The sequence below is a fragment of the Elephas maximus genome, chromosome 16, assembly GCF_024166365.1.
Source record: "Elephas maximus indicus isolate mEleMax1 chromosome 16, mEleMax1 primary haplotype, whole genome shotgun sequence".
NCBI lineage: Eukaryota > Metazoa > Chordata > Mammalia > Proboscidea > Elephantidae > Elephas > Elephas maximus.
In genome coordinates, this window is record NC_064834.1 from 13,432,199 (window position 1) to 13,448,577 (window position 16,379).

The following is a 16,379-nucleotide window of genomic DNA, read 5'->3' on the forward strand; positions in this document are numbered from 1 at the left end:
ATTTCAGTAGCCAGGGCATTTCCCCTTAAGTTGCCTCTCTATCAGCAACTTTCCTGATAAGTTAAAACAGTGATGAATGCAGTTGGCAGCGCTGGATATTGCCCCTTCATGAGATCTGCCCCTTTCAGACTTAGAAAATCAAGTGAAAAACAGTGATTCCCCCAGCTCCATTCCCAAGAGTTCCTACTGTGTTAGTCATTGGTTCCTCAAGCAAGAAGGGGACTATGTCCCAAAAAGCTAGTTCTGCCTCACAGTTCTGCCCTGGTGGCCCCTGACAACCCTGCTTTTCTGTTCTGGGCTTTGGAATATTAAAAAATGGACCTGTGGTACTCCTGCATGTTTAACAGCTTCTTAGGGGACAGTGATCATCTCACCAAGAGCTAGAATCTTCTAAGATGAAAACAGTATCTCGACCACAGTGGTGGGGTTCCACATCATCTGGCTGCTTTCTTCCTGTTGCCTTTGTCACTTCCCCTCCTGGTATATGTGGTCCCCAGAGGTATTCTTTACCACACAGGTCCTTGTTAAGCAAAGACACCACTGCTGGCTTCTGGTTCTTCTAAGACAACATTTTGATGAAATAAAAGCCTTTAGATTCCAGATCCCGAGGATTAGTTTCCTTGGCTACCCTTCAGAATAGGGGGAAACCTGATCTACAGGCTCTGGCGAAAACAACACACCCATCATTTATACAAATGCACTTTATTGTTTTAAACAGAACAAAAGAGGCAGAAAATACTTGCATATAACAAATCCTAGCTTATAAATGTAATTTCTTAAGGGGTGACATCTCTAGTCATCATTCAGGGATTTAATTTCCTTTTTTTCTTTGCTTCACTGTATCTTGAGCACTGATATTGCGAAAAAGCACACCCGGCATAAAGTGTAAACCAGTGACTCGAAACACTGGAAGAACTTGGAGAGCAAACATCATTTCTCTTATTTTCTCTGTGTCATCTTTAGAAAAACAAAAGGTGATCTTTGGCATAGATTCATACTTTAAAGGCATTAATATTGCATTTATATCAGGTAAGCAACTATACAGATATACTGAGGACCTTGAAAATAATGTTCATCCATTAAAAGGAAATAGAAGTCTTAAGTGTGTAAGACCACTTAGGACAAGTTTTACACATTCAGTGTTGGGGTCTAACACATTGAGGGTGGGAGGGAAGGCTGTTCAGGCAAGGTTCTTATTCACTCATCTGGTTCTGCCTTTGGGAAGAAGTACATCCTTTCTTGTGCTGGGGAATGCTTACACAGCAGTGATAAGTGCAAAAAGAAAAAAAACACCTTCTCTCTCACTTTGCCTAACAGGAAACTTGCGGTGAAAATTAAACATTATGCCCTTTACTCTCTCCAACAATGACACGTGTGGTGGGGCTTGGTTGTAGTCAGCTGAAGGGGAGCAGGGATTCAGAGGAGTGTTTCCCACTGATTCATCATGTAAACCCCTGGCAGCGCCAGAATTGCAGCCTGCAGCTACTCTCCGTTACGTAGGACGTTTCAGACTTTGCATTAAACACTCTTGAGGGACAAGCACCAATTCTTAGGACTGAATTTCAGGATGAAAAGGTAGGTGTTTGTTCATTTGTAATTGTTGTTACAGATGAACAAATACCTACATAGCTTTAAAATCTTGTTTAGGAAGGTTGTGGGGGAGACTATAAAAGCCAGGAGAGAAGACATGATTTGGTTAAAAATCAATGCAGCACTTCAGCTCAGAACAGTAAGAGCTTAAGAATGAGTGATAAGGCCTCAGCACAGACCTCTGCAGGCAGTGACAGCGTGGAGTGCCTGGGAGTGGCCCCACTGGGAGGATGGGCAGGGCCACGCCCCAGCTACCCTGCCCCTTCAGTGGCAGAGAGCACCAGGACACGCAGTGCGTTCCCACGATGGCCACCTTGGCAGGCCAAGGCAGGAAGTGGGGCAGGAGATGTCCCTGGCACAAAGAGCACCGGGACACACAGTGTTTTCCTGTAGTGGCTACCTTGCAGGCCAAGGCAGGAAGTGGGGCAGAAGTGTCCCTAGCACAGACGTTGCTCTGGGGCATGTTGAAGAGAGAATCATGTGATTCTCTGGTTTCTTCCAGATAGAATGAAATTTGGTTTTGCACTGTGGGAAACCAGGGTTAAATTGGGAAGGGCGGAAAATGAATACAGGCCCCATATACTGGGACCCCCCCAGAGGCCACCTTCCCCTGCAGTAGTGAAGCTCACTTCTAAAAATGACCCAAGTAGCACAGCCCAGGGAAGGCAGGCAGGGTCAGCAGCAACATGGGAAGCCCAGAACAATTTTTGGAGGCACGGTGACTTAACTAACTTGCCTGGGCCCTGGGTCTTAGGAGCCTATAGAGGAGAATGGAGGCAGGGAGTAAGAAGCAGAGAGGGTTTCTCTCAGGGAACTGTCCCCAAAGGGACAAGGACAGAGAAGGGTGCCTGGCTAGTGTTGACTTGGATTCTGAGCTTATGTGAAAGTCCGTGGGCTAGAGACCCAGTCTGCCTACTGGGACACAGTGTGCACAAATATAACTGTGTTTGAGAATACAGGCTTTATGTGGAGACAGTTTCAAAATGTCCTCCATGACAAAAGAGTAAATGTTTTCTAATGTGAAGAGGCCCCCATTCCTTTCTGATGTGACAGGCCAGGATGTGGCTTTCAACCCCCCAGCAACGCTGGGTGGTTCCTGGGACTCAGATAATTTTCCTTCTGTTTTGTAGGGGTTTCTGTGCCAGCCAGGTTTGGCCCAGGATCTACTGATACCAGGGAGTCTTTCTAACCCAGCGTAGTGTAAATCCAGCATCTGTTCGAATTTTGATTGAAGCTGCTTCTGCTTCTCGGACGGTCTCCTTCACAGACTGCATGAGGTTCTGGGCATTGTGAACCAGCATCTCTGTGGCCTGTAAGGAGAGAAGAGCTTTCCATTACTCTCAGTGCCCGTTGCAGCCCACCCCTGAGACAGGCTTAAGCCAGAGGTGGCTGCAGTGAACCCCACCTGCACCTCGCATCCCCTGTACTTCCTTGCATCAATGGTGATTTGTTTGGATCACCAGAACGAACCCAAAACTGGGTCCCTCACTGATTGTGTACTGTGCCCTCAGATGGCCTATGGCGTGTACTCTTTCCCAGTTCTTCAAACACCCTGCCTCAGCACCTCTGCTCTTACTGTTCCCTTTACCTGGAATGCCCTTCCTCCAGGTATCCCATCACTCATTGCTCACCTCCTTCAGATCTTTGCTCAGGTGTCACCTTGGTGAGGCCCTCCCTGTTCACCAACCGACTCCCCAGTCCCCAGCCTTCCTAATCCTCTGGTTCTTTCTTCCATTATCACTCTAACTGATCTACAATATATTTTCTTTTTGTTTGTTTGCTTGTTTTATCTGTCTCCACATAAAATTTAAGTTCCATGAGGGCAAAGATTTTTGTCAGTTTTGCTCACTGCTCTACTCCCAATGTTTAGGCAGTACCTGGCACATAGGAAGTACTTCATAAATATTTAATGAATAAAACAATCAAGTGAACAAACAAATACCTTATAAATCCATAAAAATCTAAATTTCACACAAACTCACAGGACTAGGACACCATAAAAATGGAACTTGGCAATTTATTAGCTGACTAATTATTAACTACTTTTGAGTCACATACCTTTTGAAAATTTGATAAAGGCTGTGGACTCTCCAGAAAAAATGCTCACATGCACAAAATGCGTGCGCGCACTTTCAGAGGGTTCATGGATTCTGACAGGCTAGAATTCCTGGTCAGCTGTCTCTCTGCTTAGATGACAAAGAGGTTGAGGCCCAGAGAGGTTCAGAGACTTGCAGCAACTGTTTTTTCCATTCTATCACATTGCCACTTGGAGCTTTTTTATTAGAACATAGTAGATACACTTTTGTTGGCTGATAGATTAAATGATACACTTTTGTTGGCTGAGTCTCTATCCTTCCTTCCCCATTGTTTCCATTTTCCTCTCTGGACAAAAGAGATCACGACAGGGATGCAGCCTAGTGCCCAAGCCCTGCCTAGAAATACATTGAAATCAGGGGTGAAGGTCGCGTTCCCCCAGTTTGGAAGAAGAGAGGGTTAGGTTTCAAGCTGTTGGATTAGAACTTGGTGGTGAAAGCAAGAACAATGGTACCAGGAAGAGTAGCCTCACTGGTCCCTCTGAAGTGCCCCCAGCCTCTGTTTCCTGGCCTAGCGGTCAGTCAGAGAACTATTTCTGAATTACCCAAGGGAAGGACTGTGTCTTTTTTTTTTTTTTTTAATTCCCATAATACCTAATACAGTGCCTTATACATACCCCATGTATGATGGGCCCTGTCTGGCAGTCCAACCAAAGATGTACTATTTATTATAAGAAACTGGGAGTCTCTAGCTCACTGCAGGGCATACCAAAGGGGAGATAAAGAGAGGAAGGGGTGCTCAAATGAAGGTTTTCTCCAAGACCTAGGCCACATTTCCAAGAGTGAGGGAAGACAAACTGCAAGAAGCGGTTGCCAGTTACGAGAGTAGGGAGGGAGGGAGAGGGGTTTTCACTAATTAGATAGTGGATAAGAACTGTTTTAGCTAAGGGAAAGACAACACACAATACAGGAGAGGCAGCACAACTGGATTAAACCAAAAGCAAAGAAATTTGCTAAATAAACTGAACACTTTGAAGGCCGGCATAGCAGGGGCAGAGGTTTGGGGACCATGGTTTCAGGGGACATCTAAGTCAATTGGCATAAAAAATCTATTAAAACATTCTGCATCCCACTTTGGAGAGTGGCATCTGGGGTCTTAAACGCTACCAAGCAGCCATCTAAGATGTGTCAATTGGTCTCAACCCAACTGGAGTAAAGGAGAATGAAGAACACCAAAGACACAAGGTAATTATGAGCCCAGGAGAAAGAAAGGGTCACGTAAACCAGAGACTACATCAGCCTGAGACCCAAAGAACTAGATGGTGCCCAGCTATAACTGATGACTGCCCTAACAGGGAACACAATGAGAACCCCTGAGGGAACAGGACAGCAGTGGGATGCAGACATCAAATTCTCATAAAAAAAACCAGACTTAATGAATGGTCTGAGACTAGAAGGACCCTAGAGGTCATGGTCCCCAGATCTTCTGTTAGCCCAAGACAGGAGCCATTCCCAAAGCCAACTCTTCAGACGGGGATTGGACTGGACTATGGGATAGAAAATGACACTGGTGAAGAGTGAGCTTCTTGGATCAAGTAGGCACATGAGACTATGTGGGCAGCTCCCGTCTGAAGAGATGAGAGGATAGAGGGGGTCAGAAGCTGGCCAAATGGACGCGAAAATAGAGAATGGAGGGAAGGAGTGTGCTGTCTCATTAGGGGGAGAGCAACTAGGAGTATACAGCAAGGTGTATATAAATATTTGTATGAGAGACTGACTTGTAAACTTTCACTTAAAGCACAATAAAAAATAAAAATAAAAAAAACAGTTGCCAGGTACATTCCGAAGGCAGCACTTCAGAGAACCCTCCCATCATCCTTAATTCAATCTCTGTCAGAGAAACCTAACTGAATATAAGAGAAGCATCTCTGAGTTGTCATTTCAGCCTCAGCACAGGCCTGACCACCTCATGCCCCTGAAAGGCCTGCACTGTCCATCCTCCCTGAGCACTGCTCACCCAGAGAGCTGGGAAGCAAAAACCTCTCCAGCCAACAAGATACAGGAGTGTGGGTGAACAGGCACAGGAGGCCTCAAGATAGCCAAACCTATTCCAGGGAGGAAAAGAACTGACTAGAGCCCTAACTTGGCCACTGATACAGAGTGTTACTTGGACACAGCCTCTCTAGGCCTCAATTTCCCATCTGTAAAATGATAAAAGTTGCACAAGAGTTAAGGGTTTACTTGCAATTCCAAATTCCTGATGCATTTCTCCAACATAGATACCCTCCTGAGACAGTCTACGAGTCTGTCCCTCAAACTGAATCATCGATTCATTTGTAAAAGTTCCCTAAAGCTGAACTAAATTGCTGTAAAATGGCACAGAAGCTGCTGGCAAGAAACCAGAAGCAGCAGCACGTACCTGCTCAGACTCCTCATCACTGATGTTGGTCCGGCCCAGCATGGTAGCCTTCACTGTGGACAGGATTTTGAGCTGGGTGCTTATAGTTGGGATTCGCTCACACACCTGAGAAGAAGGTTTCATTTAGTATGTTTCCATGCTTGTCTTGCCCGCAAGTTCAACAAATTAGCAGCAGGATTCCACTTGCTTTCTCTCCAGGGTCAAGGACAGTCCCTTTGTCCAGAAGCAGAAGCATTCAAATTCCTTCATTTGATTAGGAAATAAACTTTCTTGAATCTGTCCCAAATATACAGGTATATTTCCCTGTCTGCTATTTCTTTCTCTTCTGCAGTACCTCTTCCCTACTTTTCCACGTTTCCCTCTCCTGTACCCCCCCGCCCATACAGCCTCCTTTCTCCAGTACCTGTAAGAGGTTGGTTCTAATCCGCTTATCTGTGCACTGCTTGGCAACCTCCTTGGCCAACCGAGTCACCTCATCTGAGGCCTTGGCGATGTCCTTGGCACACTGAATGAGTGCCCGCTTGGTACCACTGCCCCCTCTTACCAGCCGAGACATTTCAGCCATCAGCAGAGCCATGCGCTTGGCTGCTGCAATGATGTCATTGCCCTAGAGAGAAGAAAAGATACAGAGTGATGCCCGGCCCACCTTCTGGTCAATTAGGGAAAGAAGCAGGAGCAGAGAAGAGAGAAGGGAGCCTGCTGCACTAGCAGCTCTTCTGGAAGAGTGGGAAGAGGATAAAAGGACCGTTCTTGAGTCAGATGGAAAGCACTGGAGAGACAGGCAGAGAAGAGTAAGCCAGGGTGCTCTCCCCAGCACTCAGTGAGAGAAAGAGAGAAATACCACCCTACTGAAAAAAGGAAAACTTGGATAATTAGTCTGAAAGTACGTTCCAGGCACAGCACTGAACAAGCACTTCAGCATTTCCAAGTTAATCACATCAGTGAAATGGGCAGCAGGGCCAAGGAGTTGGTTAAACAGGCATTTTCGATGATTTTATAGGGGAAAGCAGTAGAGCTGGCATGAGGAGAAAAATACAGAGGAGCCTCTCCAGATGCTGAAATCATCCCTTCATCCTTACCCTCACTGCAAACAGCTGAACGAGAATTTAAAACTCCAAGTAACTATTCTCAGCCTGGGTGAGCAGGGAGAAAGGATATCGTTTTCTGATCTAGACCGCTCCAGTCCTCCTGCTGCTGCCTCTTTGTCCTGTCAGCCTGAAGGAACAGGCTATCTTAAACTCTTAACATTTAAAAATGCCAAGGATGAATTCTTCAGCCCCCTCAGCTAAGTGAAGCCTGCAATTAAAAGAATTGGCTAAAAGGATATCTTAGGAGGCCATCAGGAAAATCAAAATCAAGAGTTAGGCCCCACACCAACTATTGGCAGATTATCATGGATTTGACATTTTGGCTCATTAAAACCCTCACAGGACATACTAAAGAAATGTATAAGTAATTTCTGCCCTCACAATGCTGAGGCTGATAACCAAAAACATCAGCAACTGCAGAGTGGTAAGGCAGTGTTCAAAAACTACCTAAAAAGCCGGGCCCTACTCACCTTTCCCCTCATGCTTGCTCTGTCTTTAAAATGCAGTGAGACATACACAAAACATGCCACTGCAGGACCTCTGTGGGAAGCTCCACAAGCACCATTAAGTAACTGCTGATGCTGGAAGGTGTGTCACATGTCAGGCAGTAACTGAGGCCGGAATGAACACAGATATGGGAAGAAGTTATAAGGTAAGGGGATGTGCTGGAGAAGGCCCTCTGGGCCCACCTCTTCCAGTGCAGACCTAAGGTGATGCCAGGATTTCATGACCTTGGTTAGAAGACAGTCTACTGCTAAGGTTAGTTATTGCTCATCACTCTTCAAACCCTTTCTTCTCACAACATGCCGCCTTCAAAGGAAAAAGAAGTTAACCCCACCCCCATCCCCAAAATTAGTTTTGGTTCTGTCCCCAAGGCCAAAGCTCTGTTGCTGCTGCCCTGCAGCCTTGAGCGCTTAGTTCCCGACTCCCACCGCCTACCACTGAGACACCTGGACAAGCAGTCAGTGAAGGCCCCTTCCCTGTGGGCTCCCATCCAGGCCAGCATCTGTCACACAGCCAAGTGCAGGGCAGCAAGCAGTCCTCCCCAGAGACCCTGCTATATAAAGCTGCTCCTCACCCAGATCAATTCTGCCTCTGAGCCATCAGTGAGAAGTCAGCAGGGGGCAGGCAAAACTCAAGGGTCTGGCCAAGTGACCTCTTGAAGGGTCTATAATGGTTCCTGACCTGGAAGTCACTGAGAGGCTCATCCAGGGCTTCCCAAGTGGTTTCAGGTTCCAACAGTGGCCACAAAGTTGGTAAGAAAAGGAATCCTTTCAAAAAGCGACTCCATCTCTCCCCGGGCCCAAACATAAATGCAATTCCATTAATCTGGCATTAGCAGACCTATCAAACTTGTGAAGCCAGTCTTAACAAGGTGTAGACAGACAGATGCCCGCCCTGCTCAGACTCACAGGACCCGCACAGATCATGAGTGATGCAATGTGTCAAGGCTGCACATGGCCGGATGCATTTGGAGCAGCCCCCAGCTGGGGGTGCTAATCAGTACCTTACTAGACCACTTGGTAGCTTCCCGATGCAGTGACTGAGCCGCGGCCAGAATGGGCTGGTTGACCGGCTGACTGGATGGCATTAACAGCAGCTCAGGTTCGTAATCGTCTTCCATGTCAGGGGGGACAGGGAACCCAACAGCATCAGCCGTATCTGCCTCAGCTACAACACCTATACCCACCTCAGCGGCTGGGCTACCCGGCTTTGTCGATGGCGGGAAGGATGAGAAACAGGGTTAGTGTTAGTACGAGCAGTAGGACTCAGGACACTGAGCTCCCGCTGGTTTAGTAACCAAAGCTTGCCTGTGATGGGAAAGAAAACGGCATACTCTCCAGAAGCCAGATGAACCAAGCTCCACAGAAGGTGGAACAGTTAGCTTCTGAGCCTAAGCCACCCTGTGGTGAATGAATGCAAGAAATTCAGTCCAATGGCAAAGGGTTTCCAAAGAAATATTTATACTAAGAGGGCAAGTGGCATTCATTTTTCACATACTAACAAAGTTAAACTTGCCAAGAGTAATTCTCATGTCAGAACATTTTTGTGGAGCCAACCAACTAAACAATAGTAGCTGAGTACCTTTAAAAGGGATCCAGAGAGGAAAAAAAAAGTGCAGCCACACAAGTTGCTTTGAACAGAACAAAGTGAACACCCATATGGATATTGTTTACACAGGGGCAGGGTAAGCAACACTGGTCAGCTCTGCAGTTATCAATCGCAATTATTATTACCTTCAAGAGTTAAAAATCCCAGAATTAAAAAACAATACATAGGTGGTGACAAATACAAACCAGAAGAGAAGCAGGAAAACAAACACAATGATGGGTGAAGACGACTTACCAAGTACTCTACAGTCACCCAGCTGAAACAACCTCAAGAAGACACTTTGTCCAGCCTCCCATCTCAAAGAAAAACCACCCTTGAGGCCAGCTCTCTCTCCCTTCAAAGTCTCCAGAGACAAAGCTTCCATCATCTCTTATTGCACCGGTTGCTAGCACCAAAGCTTCTCCTTGGGTATAACCTAAATCTACTCTGTTGCAAAATACGGTTCTCATTCACCCCACACTCAACTTACCTAGTTCACAGATAAGACAACACATGGACCTTGCAACTGAACAGGCTGAGGATGTCCCAAAATGAGCTCAGAGGTATCCTCACAGGAGCCCAAAATCAGTGCCAATACAGAATAGGAACCATGAGGGGAAGAGAATGAATTTAATACCAAACATAGGGGTTCTGGAAGGCCAGAGGAGGAGGCAGGGATCAGATACCGAAAACAGGCTAGAATGGAAAGAAAATACAAGGAACTGCCTCAATGAAGCCAAAGCACTTATGTGAAGAATGGTGAGCAGTGAACACAGGTACTTTATAACAAACATCTCTGACTAAGAGGGAGTAGGAGTTTGTATAGAATTTGATTTGAGGTTGTTATCACTTCTAAAAATCTCATCCTGCATAGGAAGCCTGTCTCCAGAGGGAAACAATGAAGCTGGAGGATTCAGGACCAACAAGGCATTCAGTTACCATCAAAAACCCTTCCTCCAAACTCTGTCTCAACCAAGACTCATCCACACTCCTTAGAAGAGAGGCCAGCTCACTGCTGCTGAGGTTCAGAGTCCCAAAGCATACAAGGACAGACTGACAGATATACAAACACCACACACACACACACACACACACACACACAGTTCGAATAGCTCCTGACCACACAAAACTCAAAGTCAGCAATCCCCTGATGCTCCAAAACCTCTAGAGGTTGTCAGACCTAAGGACTTTTGGCCACCAATGGCAGAACACGGTCAATGTATAGGCCAACACCACCTATCCCCTTTAAAGCCTTTTAAGTTTAACTTGAAAATTTATATATAATGCAATTCAAATTTCTTTTAAAAATCTTTGCATAAAACTAATGTTCTTTGTCACCTTCCCCTATTACCTATGCCCACTAGGACTCTACCACATGGTCCCAGGGGTATGCATGCCCTAGTTGGAGAGATGCCATTATAAATAATTCCACAGGTCAAGTCCAACACCAGCAACGTCTCCATTCCTTCTTAGAACCCAGGCTCACTAACAAGTCAGAAAAACAGAGTTAAAAATCAAGGTCAATTCCCAGCCTGAAAAAACCCAAGATCAGCTGCATGTGCTGGGGGTCCCTGGGGAACTACATTCAATACAAGAGCTTGGGAAGACTGAGGGTATGAAAAGAATAAAGGCAAATAGGTGGTGGGAACAAAGACAGGGTCATATGAGAAACAGTTTAGAACTGAATTAGAATTACATTTCACTGTAAGTTAGCAATAATATTTAGCTCTTCTCTAGAAAAGCGATCACTCACTTTTCACCATTTAGGGAATATTAGGCAAAAGTTATTCACAAGGCCTGACTGCTGCAGCATCCAAATTTTTACCAAGCACATTACTATTTACACTTTCAAATTTGCTGAGTTGGAGTTAGCCTAAAGCCATCTTGAATTGAAAGGTAAGATGATTCTGAGAAAGGAAAAAGCATACGGCTTCTAAGACACTAACATGCCTGCCTTTGTGAAAAAATAGAAGGGAAATGCAAACATTTCATGTAACTGTAGCAGAGCTCCAGGAAGACAGTTCCATGTTTAGTGCTCTGATAATTAGCAATGGAGCATATAAAAACATTCAGCAAGCTCAAGAACGCTAATCATTTTCTAAAAGACCCCATGTCCAGGGTCAGGACAGCAGAAATGATAATGGACAAACAGAAAAGGACCCATTTTACAAACCACAGACATCCTATCTCTTACCTCTGTGTTAGAAGGAGAAACCATCAAGCAATAGAAACCATTTCACTAAAACACAGGTAACACACGAACCAAAGCAGAGAGAGGGGTGACTTTCCAAATAGACCCTTCTTCCTGGGCTATGTGCCTGGTTCTTAATCCCTCCTGAGAAGACATCCTTTCTCAACGAGAAAAGCCTCACTCCTTACCTTGCTGGACCATTTGCGAGCTTCATCATGGAGCTGCCTGGCAGCCATCATCATTGGCTGGTTAATCGCCTCCCCAGCCTTCTGTTCAGGGAACTCTTCATCCTTCTCCTCCGGTGGTGGGGGCCTGGGCGGAGGGACCTCACCCTCAGGCAGAGGTGGTTTGGGAGGAGCAAGCTCATCTGTTAGCTAAGAAAGAAAATCACCAAATTGCCATGAAGCCTTAGGAACTATCCCCTCCAAAATGCTTTCCTTTCCTCTAAAAAGCATCCCCAGAAAAGCCACCACAATCACTCTATATGAGACTCCCCACACTGAGCCACAAGGACCGATAGAAGCCTATTTTCTTCCTTTTTCCCACATAAAAAGCTAGCAGCTACCATTTTGGTCATATCCCAGGAATGCATGCTCAGCACTACTGGACCAAGGATGCTTAAAGATCCCCACAGAAGACCCAAGTCATGGTGTGATTTTGCTGGAAGGAAACTGTGTAGGCAGGTGGCTTCACCCTTGAGCCCTGGCTTCCTTGTCTATCCTTCCTTGTAACGGGTAGCTAGAACTAATGATCTCTAAGCTCTTCATTCCAATGTCGTGACTCTCTTGATCACATAAACTGTTCCCCAGGAATACCTGCTCTCCCAGCCTTAACCACCGCCCAGAGCCCAGCTGGAAAGAAAGTACATATTGGAGGCTGGGGAAGCACGTTCCTTGACTAGGGGCACAGTGACCCAATTCTCCCCTCAATCAGCTTAGAAATGTACATCTTTTACTCACATTAAATATGGAAAAGCAAATCAAACTAGTGCCTTAGTGGGGCTATTCCAAAACTCAAGGAATTTCCACTACCTTTTTTTTTTTAGTTGGAGTAGATGTCTAAAAACAATCACTATTTCTGTATCTAGGTTTTGTATCTGCAATCTATGGCTCAGCTAGCCTCGTCCTAAACCATTTGACTATGGGAAGAATATATTCATGGTACTCTGGAGGCATCAATAGGTTTTAAATCACAGGTAAGGTAAAAAACAAAGTTTTTTAAAAAATAAAACAAGTATTATTACTTTTGTTACTTTAAAAAAGATGTCAAGTAAAGGAAAGAAGAACCTACACAAGATTCTAACCACCTCAGTTTTACTGTTGTCAACTGGCGAGACACAAAAACTCCTCACCATGATTGTGCAGAATATTTTACGAATCCTCACTAACTTGCCCCACTAATTCATCACTCACCAAGTCCACACTTACCGACGCCAGCTCCTCAGCTCCAGCCACTCCCCATCACAGCAGGCCAACACCATAGACAACCACCTACCCCGCACACCCCATGTGTAAGCACGGGTTATGAATCCACTAGATACAGGAATGATAACCAAGCTCTGTCTCTGAGTAAAGCTTCAAGTAAAAACTAAACAAAGCTACCCAGTGATTGGGGCTCCAGAGCAGCCTACCCCTCTCTTGCTATAGTGCCAACACCTTGCAGCTCAATTCTCCCCAACTCTCTGAATTTACTTACGCGGAGCTGTTCAAGGTCTGGGGGAGGAGGCGGGAAGTCAGGCTCCTGAGGTTGGAAGGCTTCTCTAACCTTGGCCACAGCACCCAGGATCCGATATCCCGAGTCCAGGAAGCTCTTTTGCAGGCCTAAACACAAGACACCCACTTTCAGCTGGGCAGGTCAATGCCCTGAGCACTGCCTGTGCAGCAGAAGAACTGGTTCCAGGAACAAAAGCTGGATGTGAAGCTGCCGGTGAGCATCTCAGGCAGTGATTGAAGGAGAAGGGAGGTCAGGGCAAGACAAACATCCTGAGGTCTGTGAAGAGTTGGAAGCATCACTAAACAGCTGTTCCCTGCAGGGCTCAGGGTGCCTTCTTGCCGGTACAACTAACAAATACTCGGGCAATCCCTGAAAGTGAGCGCTGATCTCTGAAAGTGAGCTCAGGTTGTACCCATCACCTCTTATGATGAGGTAGTCAGAAGATAAGGCTGCCCAGCTCAGAACATTGGAGATGTCAGTTTCCGGTTGGGCATACATTCCCTGGAGTGCCTCTCACCTTTCTCCTGCTCCTTTGCTCTACTTGGCTTTTAGCATGTTAACCCCTATATTGAACAGCTGCTCCTGTGTCCTGTCACCTAGAATTCGGGAATCCACTCAAACTATCAGAAACTCCACTTGGGAAACGGAGCATGTCCTTAGTGATGGTGGGTTAAGAGTATTAGAAAGAACCTACCTGGGCCAGGGATGAATAGGGCAGCCCCTCTTTCTACTCTCTCACAGTGACTGGATTTTACTTACAGAGGAGTCTAGAAACATTGGGGGCTCCGAATAGGAAAGAATTCAGATATTTCTAACAAGACAAATGTGTGGTTCCAGTTATGATCTGCTTTAGTAGTACTAAAAACATGTTCAAAATCCATCTAAAGAAAACCCAGATCCTTTGGTGTGGTGGGACCAGTACCTGCTCTAGGAGATCCACAGGTCAAGATTAAACTCTCCACATTTGACAGAAATACAGTGTTACAAAAACCAAAAAGCTTCTTAAGAAAAGCATAAGAGGAGTTATGCCAGTTACATAAGCTAAACAGTTGGTCAATTGGTTATGCATCTTTTGAGAAATTTCCAAAAGAATGACTGAATAGGACCAGAAGCTATTTAGCCAAACAACATTAAGAAGCTAACTTACAACAAGCCTGCCAATATTGCAGAAATTTAGAGAGAAAAAGGTTAATCTAGCATTCTCAAACTAAGCCTGTAGTTTCTGCTCCCAGACTTTGTGTGTGGTGATTGTCGGGTGCATATTCTCTCACCACTCTGTCAGCTTCCTGAGTCAGCCTCTTAGCTGAGGTGAACGTATCATGCATAGCTTACCAGGGTCAGAAATGTTTCCGGCCACAGCCTTTGCATCCATCACCATTGGAGAGATGGTTTTGCTCAATTCATCAGAGGCAGCTTTCACAGCCTCACGGAACTTGGGATCCTCAGAGTTCTCCACTTCCCTCTTGGCCACCAGCAGGATCCGGTTGGCCCGACGAGCAATGCTGGTTGCCCCAGCGACCAGCATCTGAGGCTGAATGTTGGCCATGGCCACTTTACACTTGTCCAGGTCTTTTTTAATTGCTTCTTCAGAAGCATCCAACAGAGATTTGGTATCGATGGCTTCATCCACCAGCCCTGACAGAAGAACAGAAATGGAATTTAGTTTCTATGTTAGAAGAAGAGAGCTTCCAAAACCCTGCTGTCCACTCCAGTTTCTCATGTGAAGGTACAACACCCAGAATTCTCTCCTTCAGCTCTGCATACATAATCAAAAGTTTCCAGGTGAATACCACCCTTAAAAAAACAAGTGAGGCTGTAGCTCAGAAGGCCATATGGACTATTAGCATTATGCCAACTGTGGTCACTGGCCTTCTTGTATCCACGACGAACAACCAGAAACGCAATGACATCAGGAAGAAACAAGGATTGTATCTGAAACTTTCACCACGTTATCTGTTAATAACATTTTCTCCCTTCCCATCTCATTCTCAGCCATCTGTTGCTTGTTGGCAGCTCACAGTGTCCAAGATGAGCCACGCGGAGAATTCCAATAACCCTAACAGCCTGTTTCTTGTTTGTTACCTCTCTTCGGACACCTCAGGAGCTCCACTTTCATCTCCGGCTGCTGGGGACCCTGTCACAGCAGGTTTTGCTGGGAAGCCGAAGCACCTACATTCCTCATTTCTTCCCTTCTCTCCTACCCCTCCCCTCCACAGAGAATGAAGACAGTTCAGAGGTGCCACTCCAACTGCACAGACACGGGTTTGTGGGTGGTTGGTTTCCTCTTTTTTTTTTTAAACTACGTAGTTGATAAGTTGGAGGAAACTCTGAGACGAGTTGTATTAAATGGTAGCTATTGTGGTTCTTTGAAATGTGAACCCACTGAAAATGACAGGGACACTTACTGTGTCCACAAACACTGCCTCCCAGCCTCTGAAACCAAACTCTGGCTCAGACTGGGCAAAGACTCTATTCAAAGAGAAGATAGGAGCTTTAACAATAAACATCACACTAGGAGGGCAGCATGAAAATAAAAGAGACTGTAAGAATCTCTCTTGGACAAAGCTGCAAGGCTTGAATGAGAAGCCGCCACTGCTCAACAGCCTTACTCAGGGCCAAGTACACCGTCAAGCACATGACCATCACTTTATCCAACTACAGCTGAGGAACATAACCAGTTCTGCTCAAGTTTCTCAGAGCTCATTCCTTGCGGATTAGACTATGAGAACTTTGCATAAAACTCTACCTGTCATTTTTTCAACATTATCGATCCACTGGTTCTTCATAGTCTCAAAATGTTCATAAGCAGCTTGATTCCCAGGATTCCTAAGTAAGATGCGAGCAGCCGAGACAACCTGGCAATGACAAAACAATCTTTAAACACCAGAGCACCCACACTCAAATGCAAACTTCTGGAGAGCCTTCTCCTTCTTACCTACAGATGGCACTAGAGAGCCAAAATTCAGTCTGCACAAGCAAGCCTCTGTTCTGGCTGAACTCACAACAGCCTTGACATACACCTTAGGTCTGGGCTTATAAATAGCTCCCCAGAATGGCTTTACAGCCACAGCCTGATTTTAAGAAGGTAATAAAGTGAGAAAGTAAAGGGATATTCACTTGTAACTTCAGAAAAGAATATACAAAACTGACTTATTTAAACTCTTGGTGTCAACTCTTCCACCATTCAGAAGGATACAAAAATTACTTAAACTGATTTGTGAATAGTATTAATAAAAACACCTGTCTGGAGTTAA

General features: G+C 45.5%; 1 protein-coding gene across 2 annotated transcripts in view; it reads right to left on the bottom strand.

The window, feature by feature from the left end:
• Positions 1-1,294: 1,294 nt before the first annotated feature.
• The window catches only part of VCL (vinculin), a 118,967-nt gene continuing 103,882 nt past the window's right edge, over positions 1,295-16,379 (bottom strand). Inside the window, exons 15-22 of one of the 2 annotated variants that reach the window (XM_049855999.1) lie at positions 15,872-15,980; positions 14,458-14,760; positions 13,108-13,232; positions 11,601-11,786; positions 8,638-8,841; positions 6,446-6,649; positions 6,043-6,147; positions 1,295-2,900 (exon numbers count right to left, since the gene is read on the bottom strand). In XM_049855999.1, coding sequence (XP_049711956.1) covers positions 2,754-2,900; positions 6,043-6,147; positions 6,446-6,649; positions 8,638-8,841; positions 11,601-11,786; positions 13,108-13,232; positions 14,458-14,760; positions 15,872-15,980 — 1,383 coding nt within the window. In that variant the 3' untranslated portion in view covers positions 1,295-2,753. The remainder of the gene's footprint in view (positions 2,901-6,042; positions 6,148-6,445; positions 6,650-8,637; positions 8,842-11,600; positions 11,787-13,107; positions 13,233-14,457; positions 14,761-15,871; positions 15,981-16,379) is intronic. The other variant, XM_049855998.1, reaches the window with a different exon arrangement.